At 55.4% G+C, this 15,321-nt stretch overlaps 2 protein-coding genes across 4 annotated transcripts in view; one reads left to right on the forward strand and one right to left on the reverse strand.

Moving 5' to 3' along the window:
• LOC106977605 (chymotrypsin-like elastase family member 3B) overlaps window positions 1-15,321 on the forward strand; it is a 127,687-nt gene that overhangs the window by 109,648 nt on the left and 2,718 nt on the right. The gene's annotated exons all lie outside the window — the stretch shown is intronic.
• The window catches only part of WNT4 (Wnt family member 4), a 28,881-nt gene that overhangs the window by 7,662 nt on the left and 5,898 nt on the right, over window positions 1-15,321 (reverse strand). For 2 of the 3 annotated variants that reach the window (XM_053208650.1, XM_027060135.2), the window contains exon 2: window positions 6,759-6,994. In XM_053208650.1, the coding sequence (XP_053064625.1) occupies window positions 6,759-6,994 (236 nt within the window). Of the gene's footprint in view, window positions 1-6,758; window positions 6,995-9,455; window positions 10,867-15,321 lie in introns of those variants that run through there. The other variant, XM_053208656.1, reaches the window with a different exon arrangement.

The raw sequence follows: 15,321 nt of genomic DNA on the forward strand, positions 1-15,321 counted from the left end.
CATTCCCTGCCCTCTGTCTTGGACCTCCCAGGGCTCCTGGTGCTCTCGCTGGCCTGCCTGCCCCCAGGATCAGAAATCAGGCTGCAGGTGGTTTTATCATCTAAGTGTATTGCTTGTTTGCCTGGCCAGGCTGTCCCCATACTTCTCTTTTGCCCCCTAGCACCCAGCACAGGGCGGTGCACAGAGCAGCCCTTGGAGACAGGGATGAGTATTGGGAGAGTCTGGATGCTCAGGCAGCAGGACTGAGATCTGTTCCTTGCCCTGCTACTTCCTAGATGTGTGATCTCAATTTTCTTGTCCATAGAACGGGGGCTGATGAAAGCACTGACCTCAACAGGTAGTTATGGGAACCTAATGAGGTAAAATATAGAACATGCTTAGTCTAGTCCCTGGCACATAATGGGCACTTGAGACATATTTTGTGATTATTGTCGTGATTAATGCCATTTTATTCATTTGCAAACAGGGATCATTAGGGTGCTTATACCCTGAAGGCCAGGCAGTCAACTGTGTGTTTGCCATCGGGCTAAAAGCTTCCTTAGGGCAGAGACACTTCCTCCCTTGCTTGCTCCCTCACCAAACATTTATTGATCACCCACTGCAAGCCCAGTCCTATGCTACACTCCAGGGAAAACGAGGTAGATTTGTCCTTAAGGAACTCCCAGTGGCGGAATGTCTCTGGGAACCCACCCCAGCCCCCCTATAACTTAATCTGATGGCACCTAAAGGCTGGCCTGGAGGTCACCCAGAAAGAAGGCATGTTCTCACCTTCCCTGGGCCCAGCACAATGCCAGTATGGAGGATCAAGGTGAGAAGACAGGTTTCGGTAAGTCACAGCCTAGGACTGAAAAGTGTTTACTTCTTAACTCTAGTCTGATGTTACAGTCAGTAAGGTGTCTGGATGATGTTAGACACTCAGAGGTTGGGAAGGTGGGCCTGGGTTTGAGTCTTCACTTTGCTTCGGCCAGTGCACCCCATCGCCTCGCAACCATGGCAGCCAGAGGCTGGAGGGCCTCAAGGCTCATTGAGTCCCCTCTCCCTTGGTCAAGGTCACAGAATGAGATGCGGGGAGGCAGGCAGAGGCACGGCATTGCCCACAGAAGGAGGGAAGAGGAGAAGAGGAGTTTGCATTGCTTTGTCCACCTCTCCCTGCCATGCTTGGGCCAGCCTGCTCTGAGACCCCAGTGTATCCTGTTCATGGCGACCTTGAACCCTGGCCAGACTCTGTGGCTTTCCCTCCTGTCCTCAAACCTTTTTTATCCATTCAGCACATATTTATCAGTGGCCTACCATGTGCAGGTGCTTACTCTAGACTCTGGGACAAAGCAGTGACTAAAACGTACAGAGGCCATCCCACACCTGGCCGTAATGCCTCCTCGGCCAAGAACTGCCTCCTGCCTTCGTTCCCGGCCATCCCGGATGCTAATTTCCCCAGGTTTCTGGTGGATTTTTAGCCTGGAGCACACAGTTTGGCCCTCACTTACACGGTCCTCATTGGTCACCATTATTTTACCACCCATCTCGCCTCAGTAGGCCAGGAGCAGGGTGGAGGTGGTGGGATGCTGGGGTGTAGAGTTGGAGGCTGCGAGACCTCAGCAATGTCTGCCTGTGGGGCTCGAGTGCCATCCAGCCCTTCAGAGGCATCATCTCTGAATCCTGATGGAAATCCCAGGAGGTTGGTCCTGAGACTGTCCCCACTTTATGAGGCTAGGAGAGGGAACAGACCCTGCCTGAGATCTCAGGGCCAAGAGTTGGCAGGTCCCGGAGCTGGGGGTGTGTCACCACCCTCTGCTTGCTGGACCTCCCTTCTTGGCAGTAGAGTAGGGGCACGCCACACATTCAAGAGTTGTCATGAGGGCGATCTGAGGCAAGATGGCACACAGGCGGCCATCAGCAAAGGGTTTCCTTTTCTTCTCCAAGTATGGCTTGGCTCCTGGGCCTCCGCCATGTCTGAGGCCATGACCCCAGCCAGGCAGCTGATGAATGTGGGCACCAAATCAAGCTCACCCTTGCCATCACCCCAAAAGCTGGTGGCCACCAAAGAGGCCTGCCCACACTGGCTGCTGCTGTTGTAGCTGTCCCCAGTGACAGCAGCTGGTGATGAGGATGGCTTTTCTTGGTCGGGGTGGACACTCAGGGCTGCCACCCCCTGTGTCACGGGACCTTCGTGAGGGGCCCTATAAGGTAAGCACACATGCTGGTCTCACTGACAGGTGCCACTCGGAGTGATGCCACTCCTCCAAGGTCACGCCTGCCCATGCTTCCCCTGCAGGTGCCTCCTCTTGTGCAGTGGAGACAAATTAAGACTTTTCCAAGAGGACTCTTACCAGGGAAGAACATGAGAAATACAAGAGTGAGGATATGGATGAATAGGAAGAGATCAGACTCCTCCAGACGCCCCTGATGTCTGCCTGGTGTGTGGGTGCCTTGACTCCGCCTCGAGGGGGTTGGACGCTCAGCCAAGCCACTCAGACTTTAGTCTGGAGCAGATTTCCGCATTGCCAGTAGGATTCCCAGTGTTTCCCCAAACTTGCTGAGCCAGGGATGAGCCCTCCCTTGGTTTCTGCTGCAAACACAGGTGAGGAAGGCACTTTTCCATGGGGTTCTTCACTGGCTTCAGGCCAGCACCGAACCCATGCCTCCCTTTCTTTGCCCTTTTGAGTCCTTGCCCCGACTTGCTTTCTGTCATTGGATGACATCCATTGACTGTGTCCTCCATGCCAGGCTCTTCCAGGCATGGAAGAGGTAAAGGAGACAGGTAAAGGAAACAGGTAAAGGAGACATCACCTCGCCCCAGAACAGTTCAAGGTTTAGGAAAGTGGTGGGGTGGGGTGAGGGAACAGGCATTACAGTTTAGTCTAAAAAGTGTAATGAAAGCTGTGTGAACACAGATGGTTTAGACGTGTGCATATGTGTGTGTCTGTATGTCTGCGTTAAGGGAGAGTGAGAGAGAGATTGAGATAGAGAAATTGATAAGGCAGATGGGTTAAAATGTAAACAGTTGCTGAATCTAGGTAAAGAGCATTATGGGAATTCCTCTTAGGAAAAACCAAGCTCGTACATACAGGGAACAGATTGGTTGGTTGCCAAAGGTGGGGTAGGGGGTGGGGAAGTAAGTGAAATGGGTGAAGGGGGTCAAAAGGTACAAACCTCCAGTTACAAAATAAGTAAGGCACGAGGATGTAACGTACAGCATGGTGACTATGGTTAAGAATACTGTGTTGCATATTTGAAAGTTGCTAAGAGAGTAGATCTTAAAAATTCTCATAAGAAAAGGAAGGTGGACCTATGTGTAGTGATGAGTGCTAATCAGACCTACTGGGGTGATCATTTCGTAATATATACACATGTGGAGTCATTATGTTGTACACCTGAAATGAATATAATGTTGTATGTCAGTTATACCTCAATAAGAAAAGAAAAGTAGCTGACTGAATAAATCCATCACCTGGAGATGAAAACAATGTTTTGTAACTTGCCTGTAGGTTTGACATTAGATCAAAACGAAAAAAATACAGGGTGGCTTAGTTGGCTGAGCGTCTGACTTTCGATACCGGATCAGGTCATGAGGTTGGTGAGTTCGAGCCCTGCGTCGGGGTCTGTTCTATCAGCGCTGAGCCTGCTTGGGCTTTTCTCTGTCCCTCTCTCTTTGCTGCTCTCCCACTCATGCTCTCTCTGTCTCTCTCAAAAAATAAATAAACTTAAAAAAAAATTACAAAAATATTGGCACAAAAACAGACACTCAGATCAATGGAACAGAATAGAGAACCCAGAAATGGACCCACAAACGTATGGCCGACTAATCTTTGACAAAGCAGGAAAGAATATCCAATGGAATAAAGACAGTCTCTTCAGCAAGTGGTGCTGGGAAAACTGGACAGCGACAGGCAGAAAAATGAACCTGGACCACTTTTTTACACCAGACACAAAAATAAACTCAAAATGGATGAAAGACCTCAATGTAAGACAGGAAGCCATCAAAATCCTCGAGGAGAAAGCAGGCAAAAACCTCTTTGACCTTGGCCGCAGCAACTTCTTACTCAACACATCTCCGGAGGCAAGGAAAACAAAAGCAAAAATGCACTACTGGGACCTCATCAAAATAAAAAGCTTCTGCACAGTGAAGGAAACAATCAGCAAAGCTAAAAGGCAAACGAAGGAACGGGAGATGTTTGCAAGTGACATATCAGATAAGGGGTTAGTATCCAAAATCTATAAAGAACTTACCAAGCTCAACACCCAAAAAACAAATAATCCAGTGAAGAAATGGGCAAAAGACATGAATAGACACTTCTCCAAAGAAGACATCCAGATGGCCAACGAACACATGAAAAAATGCTCAACATCACTCATCGTCAAGGAAATACAAATCAAAACCACCATGAGCTATGCTCTTACACCTGTCAGAATGGCTAACATAAACAACTCAGGCAACAACAGATGTTGGCGAGGATGCGGAGAAAGAGGATTTCCTTTGCACTGCTGGTGGGAATGCAAACTGGCGCAGCCACTCTGGAAAACAGTATGGAGGTTCCTCAAAAAATCAAAAATGGAACTACTCTATGACCCAGCAATTGCACTACTAGGCATTTATCCAAGGGATACAGGTACGCTGTTTTGAAGGGGCACATGCACCCCCATGTTTATAGCAGCGCTATCAACAATAGCCAAAGTATGGAAAGACCCCAAACGTCCATCGATGGATGAATGGATAAAGAGGATGTGGTGTATACATACAATGGAGTATTACTCGGCAATCAAAAAGAATGAAATTTTGCCATTTGCAACTACGTGGATGGAACTGGAGGGCATTATGCTAAGTGAAATTAGTCAGAGAAAGACAAATATCCTATGACTTCACTCATATGAGGACTTTAAGAGACAAAACAGATAAACATAAGGGAAAGGAAACAAAAATAATCTAAAAACAGGGAGGGGGACAAAACAGAAAAGACTCATAAATATGGAGAACAAACTGAGGGTTGCTGGAGGGGTTGTGGGAGGGGGGATGGGCTAAATGGGGAAGGGGCACTAAGGAATCCAGTCCTGAAATCATTGTTACACTAAAAGCTAACTAACTTGGATGGAAATTAAAAAAAAAAAAAAAATTAAAAATAAATAAATAAAACATTACAAAATAATCTAAACATTACAAAAACAAACGAACAAGACACGAAAAAGCCCCCAGCACAAGCAAAAAGCTTCAGAGGAAAAAGCAACCACCGGTTTGTAGGAGCTGGGACAATGCCGGGTGGAGAAAGAGGGGTGAATATTTGGGGTGGAGGAAACAGCATGTACAAAAGCACGGGGGTGTGAAAGAGCCGGACACTCTGCTGGTCTGTCCACCACTGCACCTAAAACACCAAACACCTACTGCATGCAAGGACCTTCCTGTGCTTGGGGTCTGCCGTTCGAGCCTAGAATTCGGGGCTCCTCAGACAGCAGGTCCCAGAGCCTTGGCAGTGCACCATCCACCAAGGATATTCTCTGCTACCAGGCCACTCACTAGGTCTCTGCTGCTTCTCCAGAGCAGCGATATTTAGCAATGCCAAGCACGACGGTGCTTTTTGGCCTCTGCCAGCTCCCAGGAGAATTGCTTCCAAATTTCTATCACAGTTGGTTTCCAACAACATCCAAACGGTTTGCCACAAGCCCGGCAGCCCTCGCTGTCCAGGACCGCAGGTGCCAAGACAAAGGTTGGCCCAGGCAATGCCCTCCTGCTGCCTAGCGAGTCAAAGGGCCCTGTCGACTGGTAGCAGCTCTGGAGTGTCAGTTTCAAGCTCAGGAAGTAGAAAAAGAGGCAGCTGGTTTAGAGCACTTCCTCGAGGGCAGTGGCTTGACCCAGTGACCTCTCAAGGAGCCTTCCAGTTGCCTGGAACGTTCTCTGCCCTGCCCACCTTCCTCTGGCTTAATGCCTTCTCAGATTTCTCATCTCCACAGAGGGCCTAACTCAGGAAAGCTTTCTCCGAGCACCCGGCCCTGGCCAGGGGAGGAGTCCGCCCTTGTGCTCCCAAGCCTCCTGTGTTCCCCCCATCACAGCATTCTCTCACTGTGGGTGAGAGCAAGACCCTGGAGCTGGATTGCATGGGCTCAAGCCCTGGCTCTGCCACTTGCCAGCTCTGTGACGTTGAGGGAGTTGCTTAACCTCCACGTGCCTCCGTTTCTTCATTTGCAACATGGAACCTTATCTCCATGGCCAGATGAGTTAGTATTTACTGAAAACAGTGTCTGGTCCCTAGTTTGTGCTATTGGTGTGTAAGCTACTGCCCCTCCTGGGCTTGCCCTGATGCCAGGAGGACAGAAGCGGGGTCTGCTCTTTCCTGGTCTCAGAGCAGGACGTGCTGAGGCTCCCCACATGGCTCATCAAGGATACAGACGAATGAGGTGGGCTCCCTCAGGAGGCCTAGTGTTCGGGTAAAAACAGCATGGGGCTGGGGGTCTGGGCCAATCCATCCTGTCCCCTGCCTGAGCCTCAGTTACTTCCTCTGTAAAATGGGGACAGCAGCCTGGGGACCAAAACACCGCAGACCGTAGAGTGTTGCGCCGCACAGAGAACAGCACCCCTCTGCTGGCCCTCCCCCCGCAACGCCCGTTCTGGCCCCTCTGCCCGCCTCCATCGGCGTCCTCGTGACCGTCCGGCAGCGTGCTGGTTTAGCCCGGTAAGTGACAGACGGCTCTGGCCACTCATGAGCGCGTGGCTCCCCTGCCAAGGCAGAGCTCTCCCCCTGCCCCGCACCTCCCGCGAGCCCCTCCCTCACCTTGAGTCACCACCTTGCCGAAGACAGGCAGGGAGTCGAGCGTGGAGCAGTTCCAGCGCCGGTTCCGGAACTGGTACTGACACTCCTCGATGGCGAGCTGAGCACCTCGGCGCACCGAGTCCATCACCTCAAGGTTCCGCTTGCACATCTGCACCTGCCTCTGGATCAGGCCCTTGAGCTTCTCGCACGTCTCCTCCTCCGAGATGCTCCCCACGGAGGACAGCTTGGCCAGGTACCTGGGGAGAAGGCGGCGGGGTGGAGTGTGGTGCGGCGATCCCTCCCCCTCTCTCTGCTGCCGGGACGAGGCTGTGCCCAGCCCAGGTCCCTGGGAGCTGACTCATCCCGGGGGTGGCTCGTGGCTGTGCCTTCTCTCTCTGGATCCAGCGACAGGCCCTCTTGCCTGGCTTTTGGGACCAGAGGGGGAAGTGCCGTCTCATCATAAGCAGGCTTCCGCCCCAGCCAAAGCAGGCCAAAGCACTGAGAGGGACGCTGACGGAGCCCCCACGGGACCCCTCCTGGCCCAGGGTGGCCCCTGCACCAGCGTCTGTACCCCAATGTTACGCCAGACTTGGCCCCTGGGCTCTGACCCCTTCACGTCCCTCTAGCTGGGACGCTAGAACCGCTGCACTCGTGTCTCTTTCCGCACCCCCGGCAAGGACCCCAGTGAACGAAGCCCGCATTCTGGCTGCAAGGCCCAGACCCTCACTGTCAGCCACATCCCGGGGCACCAGACGGTGACCAGCATCAACTAACTGCAGCTGGGGGACTCGAGATGATGAGTGCGTGGATGGTGGCAGGGGAGGAGGGCTTAAAAACAGTGTGCCGTGCTCGTCCCTCAGCCCCTGGAGTTTTTGTGGCTTGACGCTGGGGCAACAGTGCGGGTTCCATCTCATAGAATTTTATGGTGGGATCACAAGCTAGATACCTTATGTCAGGGAGCTCTGGGACCCGGCCTTTGGGGAGAAGGGGCTCTAAAGTGTCTACTTCAGGGGAGGACAGGAGGGAGCGCTACTGTTCATTGGACACCCACTACGTGTCGTGCACGGTGGCGGTCACTATATTCTGCTGCACCCTTGCCTCCCATCTATGAGGTGGTAATTGTTATGCCCATTTTATGGATTCCAAAATGAAGGCTAAGAGGGTGACACAGATGGCAAGTGCCAGAGCTGAGCTTCAAACCCCTTCAAACCCTGTGGGCCTTCCCCCTGCCTGTCCTCCTCCATGGTAAGTTGAGGGGCAAGTTGAGGCTCTGTGTCACCTAAGGACAGACACTGTGATCGGGACCAGGAGGCCAGAGAGCCGGAAGCAAGACACATGAATGCTCACCAGGATGGGAGCAGAGCTAGGGAAAGGCCCTGTCAGGAAGAAGTGGTCCCTCCCAAGGGACAGAGGTGTGCATTGCCTGAACACCTACTAAGTGCCAGGTATGTTTCAGATAGGTGAAGTGACTGGCTCGGGGTCACCTGGCTTGTCTAGTTTGGAGGCAGATCTGCTAGTTTGGAGCCCAGGTCCGGATAACCCCATGACTGTTCTAAGCACTGCCCCTCAGCCTGCGCCCCCCCCCCCTCCCCTCTAGCATCCTTGGCCAGGGCCAAGTGAACATAGTAGGTGCACAAGGGGGAGCTGAGTGCTGGGAAGAGAGCTGAGTGGTAACTCTGAAGGCCTCCTCTCCCTTTCCTTGCCCTCACTTCCCACCTGTTCAGTGGGACATGATCTGCTCCCCTCCCAGGGCGGGGCTGGCAGGGGCTGCCTTCCAGGTCCTTGGAGGAGCAACAGAGTAGAGTATCGCAGACTTCCAGAATGCTCCCTGACAGATAGTCTGGTCCATTATACAGGTGAGCAGAGTGAGGGAAAGGGGCCTTCCCACCGTCTCCCAGGAGGAAACTCAGAGCCTGGCTCTACCCTTAGTCTCGGTCACACAACAGGGGCTCGAAACAAAGAGAGCGAGTATCCTGCTGCCCCCGACTCTATAGTGAGCCAGTCCCCCACCAGGAGCTTGGCCAGCCACCCTGGTCTGGGGGAGCTTTGTAGGCATGGAGGTGGAGATGCTTGGAGGTGATGAAGCCGCGCAAATGTCTTGTCCATAGAAGGATCAAGGGGGAAGGCCCACTCCATGGGACTCAGTTTTCTCATCTGTAACGTGGGGAAGTTACCACTGGTTCTGGCTAAGTCAAGGAACTGTGGTCAGAGCAAAAGGGGGTCCTGTGTGTGAAAGATGGGCTGACAAGGGGTCTGAGGCAGTAGGGCAGGAACTTGCCATTTGTTTGCCAAATGAAGTAAAGGAATAAATGATGAGCAAAGAAGTACACAGAAAGCCCTCTTAAAATATGGGACATTTTTATGACTACGGTAATAAGCACAGTTAGCTTTCATGCAGCTTAGGACCAGGCTAAGCACTTCGCTTACATTGTTGCATTTATCCTCCCAGCAAAGCCAACGGACCCCTGTTTTATAGAGGAAGAAACGGAGGCACAGACCCGTTACGTAGTTTGCCTTGTGTGCAAGGTCATCCAGCTCATAAGAGGTGGAGCAGGGACTTGAACCCGGTTTTGCCCAACTTCAAAGCCTTTGAAGTGCATACAATGCTGTTTTAAGTGGCTCGAGGACTAGAACTGGCCCCAGCAGGCAGGAGCTGCTGGGAGCCAGGTTTGCTCAACCTAAGGATGCTGGTCAAGGTGGAGACGATGGGCTGCCTACCGGTCGCCGAGTTCTCCTCCCCCGGAGGTGTGTGAGCAGCAGGTGGATTCTGTGTGTCAGGCATGGGGGCTGGCCCAGAGGAATGGTTCTCGAATCTGGCTGAGCATCGAAACGTTTGTGGGGTTTGTTGAAAGTGCAGGTGCCGGGGCCTCGCTCCAGGCGGGGCTGGGTGGGCATCTGGGCTTTTGACACGTTCCCAGGAGCCGCTGTGAAGCCAGACTGGCCCTGGAGGGCACTTCAGGGGAAGCTCTTGGCCAACCGCGGGGGATGTTTCCTTCTATGCCCGAGGGAGATCTGATTCTGGGACCCACTTTCCGCCTCACGGCTGCATCAGCCCCCCCACCCCCCGCCCCCCACCTCCTGGTTGTGGGGCTTGAGTCTAGCTGTCTTTATCTAGAAATGGAGATAATGGTTCCTATCCCAGAGGGCTGCTGTGAGAGATTAAGGTGATTTGATGTGGTTGGTGCTGCCGGCTCTTAGCCGGGCCCACGGGAGGTGTGCTGTAGCTGCGAGGATCCCCCCAACTTCCCTGGCAGCACACGGGTGAGTAGAAGGTGGGTGGTCTTGGGCTGAGGCATCCAACCTTCCCTTCCTCTCCCCACATTCCTTGCTTCCTGGAGGCCCCCCCCTGTCTTCTCTGCCAGGTCCTGCCTCAGGGATGCAGAGACTAGCAGGAGCCTGAGCCTCCCAGAGGGGAGACAAGGGTGGGAAGGTGGTGGAGGGGCAAGGGGAGGGTGCATCTGGAGGGGGAGGGGACACACTGGCTCCTCAGCCCTGTCTGGGTGCTCCCCTTGCCTGGGCCAGGTCCCCTATGGCCCTAGTCCCACCGGGTGCTCTTGGCCTGCAGGGGGCGCCAAGAGCCCAGCTACTGGCTGTGGGCCAGGTCCATGTTTGGGAGGCCACCGGGGAGGGGACAAGGAGTTGGGCCTCAAGTTGGATCCTTTCCTGCTCAGATCCAGACCTGGCCTCTTGAATAAGGGTGGGGTCCCCTATTCCCTGAAGGGCATGGGGGCACAGAGCTGGCCCCTGTTCCCTCTGCATCCAGCCGATGGGCCAGGTCAGGCTGTACAGGCTCCAGGCTCCTGGTGGAGGGAGGTGTTCAAGGGCAGGGCTTCTCTGGGTAGGGAATGCTGGCTGGGGAGGCCTGGCTGAGCTACCAGCCCACAGTGTGACCTTGGGCAAGTCCCTGCCTACCCGGAGCTTGGGTCCTCATGGGGACACTGAACTGGTGGGTCTGTGAGGCCTTTCCCTCTGTCAGAGTGACAGTCCCTCTTCTACAAATGGGGATGGAGGTGTCCAAGCCTCAAAGGCCTCAGGACCCCCTGCATTGAATGAGAAATAAAGTAGACCAGGGAACCCCTCTCCCCTAGGCTAGACTCAGTGAGGGGAGGCAGCCTGAAATAACCGTCCTACGGCTTTAGGGGCAGGCTGCTGGGTGGCCATGGCCGTGAGTCACTGGGACAGCTTCCAGGAAGAAGCTGAGAACCCTCTTCCGCTGAGGAGTGTGCCTGTCCCCCCCCTCCCCACGGCTGGCACCAGTGCCACCCCCCAGCCCCTGCCTTCATCTGGCTTAACAGCTGTCCCCTTCCATGCAGGAGACACAGCTCCACCCCACCTCGATTCTCCTGGGTCCCAGAGTCTTGCCTGGGAAGGCCTGGCTGCCAGGACCGGACGTGCAGCTGGGAACAGGGCGGAGAGAGTTGGGACCCCGGGCATCACAGGCCCTTGCCCGCACAGCCCGCTTGTTCTGGTGCCCAGCCTCGTTTTACAGAGGAGGCCCCGAGAGGTGGAGGGACTCACCCAAAGTCACACAGCCAGTGAGTGAGTGGCTGGGAGCTCTGTGTCTCCTGTACCCCGGTTGTGGATCTGCCTTGTTTGACAGCCGTGGGGGCTGACACTACCCTCAATGTCGTGTCCGGCCCATGGCCTCCTCAGGGCCCGGCACAGGTTGTGGCACATAGAAGGCGCTCAATGAATGCCTACAGCATGATGGAGGGCTCTGTCCCCCTCGGCTCACCTCTTGGCAGAGTCGTCAGGGTAGGGAAGAGCGGGGGTGAGGGAGTAAAATGGGGGCTGCCTTTGCCTTTGAGGGCTGGAGGCTGTGAGAGGCTAGAACCCAAGTTTTTCTGGGGGCCTCAGGAATCCCCTCTCTGCACCCTAAGGTGGCTCGGCCTTTTCCCCGGAGACATGTGTGCCACTTGATGACCCTGGAGCTGGGCCGGGCCCAAATGTTGGCTGCACAAGCCATTTCTGGGGGGCACAGAGAACCCGGGAGTGATCGGTATTGGCTGCCGCTGGGCTAGGTGGCCAGGCCCGTGGAGGGCCTCGACCATCTCTGCTCCTTCTCTCGTTCTGGTTGCCTTGCCCCAGTTTAGGCTTCTTCCTGCCACTGCTGAGTACAGGCTTAGCAATTTGCCACCTGCTGCTCCAGCCACCCAGGACTCTAGCCACAGCCCCGCCATCGATCAGGTTACCCCAGCAGCCCGGGCTGCCCCGGCTGCCGCTGCCAGCCAGCTCGTGCCCCCATCTTCTCCAACGGGGGCTGCGGGTCCCACAGGCCCCTCCCAGGAGGCCCTCCCCGCCGGCCCGTGCCGAAGCCTGCGAGGCTGGAGGGCCCTGGCCCTGCCAGGGAGATCAGATCCTCTCGGCCACCTGCTGTTTTCATTAGAAACTAAAATTAGCTGGGCTTGTCCCAAGCTTTTCCAGGTTTGCTTGCTTTTTAAAAAAAATATACAAATTCCTAGAGAAAAATCCGCACCTCTGCGCCTCCTCTCAGCTCTTACCCTGCGCGTCAAGAGGAGAGGAGACGGGAAATAGCTGGAGCGTTTGGGAGGCCAAGCAGATCAGTGTCGTGGGTCCTGGCCCCGCGGGTATCCAGGTGGGGGCTGGGACGCCAGCCCAGGCCTCTCTGCCCCCTCCCTCTGGCCTCCCTGCCTGCCTGGGCCACATTTAGAGCCTCCTCAGGAGTGGCAGTGCCTGGGACACCAGGGAGGAAGGAGGCCAAGCAGGCGGGAGGAGGAGCCGGAAGGAACCGGAGTGCCTGCCGAACAGTGAGCCGCCTGGGGAGACACGGCCGCGTGAAGGCAAGCATGCCACGGGTCCCACCCAGGACCACGTTCTCTCCGGGGGTGGCCAGCACCTGGCTCCCCGGGTCCCCATCACGCCCCTCAGCTGTTCTCGGGCCTCCGGATGTTTCTGCACCCACGGTCTCCGAATCCCGAGGCCCTGTCCTGGAGACCTATCATTTCGCACGGCCCACAGGGTGGCACACTGTGCGAGAGAGATGGCAGACTGGGTCAGAATCCCAGCTCTGTGTTCCCGGAGGCAAGTTAGCGAGCATCTCTGAACCTCAGTGTCTTCATCTGTAGAATGGGGAGAATAATAGTTCTCACCTCAAGAGACGTCAACGGATTAAATGTTCACATAGTAGCCACTGCTCCCCGGTTGGCAACATTACCAAGTCCTATTGATCGTCACTGTGGTCATTAAGGTGTTTACTGTCATCACCTTCATCATCACTGCCACCTCAAAGCCCCTGCGCAGTCCCTCGAGCTGGGCCCTCTGCTGGACTGCAGAACAGTCCTGTTCACTGGTCTTCTTTTGCTCGGCTCTTTTAGACGGGGGTTCACCAGCCTGAGGGAAAGACACACCCCCACTGGGAAGGGCGGACACTTCGGCCTCCATCCCCACCACAGAGCTTGGACACAGCTTGCTCCGATGGAGCACGCAGAGCTGAAGGATGCTTGCCGGTGACCTGGGCCCACTGGTCGGACCCTCCAGGGACCAGGGGTCCAACAGGTGGGACACAAGTGGGTGCTTTAGGAGATCAGAGGCTGGGGCACCGCGGTGAGGGGGCTAGGGACAGGGGGGTCCAGTGCAGGCTCAGTGTGTCTGGGGGACTTGGGAGCCCTTTGCGGGACAAGATTGACAGGAAGGGAGGGACCTCATGTCCCCTGTCACCTGTGCTCTTCAAACAACAGCCACATGCTTTAACATATCCTTAGTGCAGCCACGCAGGGTTGGCCAGGACGGTATCATCGCCCTCCATTTTACAGATGAGGTTCCGGGAGGCATGTGTTCAAGGCCATGCAGCCAGTCAGGGCTGGGCAGCATTTGAACACAGGTCATTCTGGCTCCTAAGCCTGGGTTGGCGGATCAGGCTCCAAAGATGGAGTGGGGTAGTGACAATGATTTGAGGAAGGTGGCTTCATTCTTCCATTGCTGAGACCTTCTGCGGTCCCAGGGCTTTTGGGGACCACGGCAAAGGCGTCTGCTCTGCTTTTAGGAACAAAGGATACTGGGGAGGGAAGTGTCTCAGTGTGGGCAGCCTGGACGGCTTCTGGGGCCATGGAAGGGGCTGCTGCTACTGGCCTGAAAGTCCTGGAGGGGCAGCCAGTAAGGAGGGGTCAGCCTTGGAGACACAGTGGTTGTAGGGGTGGTGGGCACAGCCTCCCCTCCACCTTCTCCCCGGCCTTGGCAGAACTCTGGAGTCCTCGGTGCCCAGGTCAAGTTCTCTTTGTCCCAAGTGCCTTTCCTCAGCTTGGGCGGGGGGGGGGGGGGGGGTGCGGCAATGATGGCCTTTCCTGGAGCCCAAGTCCCTACTCCTGTACCTCGGGGCACTATTCCCCCTCCTCCTGTCTCCTGGGACCCCTTGCTTCCTTTGCTCTCCATCCTCAGAAGCCTCAGCAGCCCCTGTTTTTGTCTTTTCACTTCCCAGTTTCCATTGCTTTCCCACACCTGGTAGCCCAGCTCCTACATTTCATTCCTGAGGGCTTCCTGAGTGGGAGCCCCCCTCCCACTCACCATCTCACAGTATTTGTTCCTGGGGAGCCGGTGGCTGACTCAGGGCCGGCAAGTAGCCACTCGGACCTTAGCTGGATGGCCCCAGAGCTGCACCAGAAGGTAGGAATTTTCCTTCTCTCCGCAGAGCAGGTGTGATTGTGGGGGTGAGTGGGCATCAGAGTTAGGGCACTTCCTGACCTTGCCTTGCCTCCTGTTTGCCAGAAGAGAGCTTCTCCCTTGCAAAGACCCCCCCGACGCTTGTCCCCCGAGTGCCTCTCTCGCCTTGGTAGCCGCTGAAGCGTTCATCCTCTCTAGCTCGGCTGAGGGAGCCCAGGGGGTGGGAGCGAGGAGGGGTGGCTGAAACCCCAGCTGAGCTGTCCAGGGCAGGAGCTGGCTTCCTAGAGTGGGGCTCATGCTCTGGTGGCTCCAGGTTGCTAGTGACTTCCTTGGCTTTGGCAGATCCCTTCTGAAGGCACCGTTTCCCGGAGAGCCTGTGGCCAAACCCACGCCCCCATCCCAACAAGGCAGCTAGGACAACTTTGGTTCCTTCCTCGCTCCAGTCGCTCATAACCTCCCATAGAGGATGACAGGCTAGGGTGTGGGGCTGCAGGGAAAGTCCTGGGAAGACAGTCAGGAGACCTGGGATGCAGTCCCACCTCTATCACTAAGGTGCTCTGTGGCCCCAAGAGCCCACCACAGTGCCTGGTGGGGCGAGTCTTGACAAGCAAGCATTTGCCATGGCTGAATGGGGCTTTTTCCAGGCATGCCCCTGCTCGGAGGTTCAGGGTCCCTGCAAGGGTTGAATGGGTAATCTCCCGGGACCCTTCAAATTCTGATGGCCGTGACTTGGCCCTCGATTCCCTGGCGTGCCAGGAGCACCAGGACCCCGACTCGAGAGGAATGCCCTGCTGTTACCAGCCCTTGAGGAAGAGTTCCTGGAACCCAGTCCTGCCATGATAGGTCCCATGTGTGAACAGAGTGAGAAATAGGGTCTGAAAGAACCATCCAGGAGTCACAGCAGGAAGAGGCCCCTGGAGTCTCAGCAGAAATTTCCCGCTGCTTCTAATGGGCCTCTCCAAAGTTC

Source organism: Acinonyx jubatus, chromosome C1, assembly GCF_027475565.1.
Source record: "Acinonyx jubatus isolate Ajub_Pintada_27869175 chromosome C1, VMU_Ajub_asm_v1.0, whole genome shotgun sequence".
Classification (NCBI taxonomy): Eukaryota; Metazoa; Chordata; class Mammalia; order Carnivora; family Felidae; genus Acinonyx; species Acinonyx jubatus.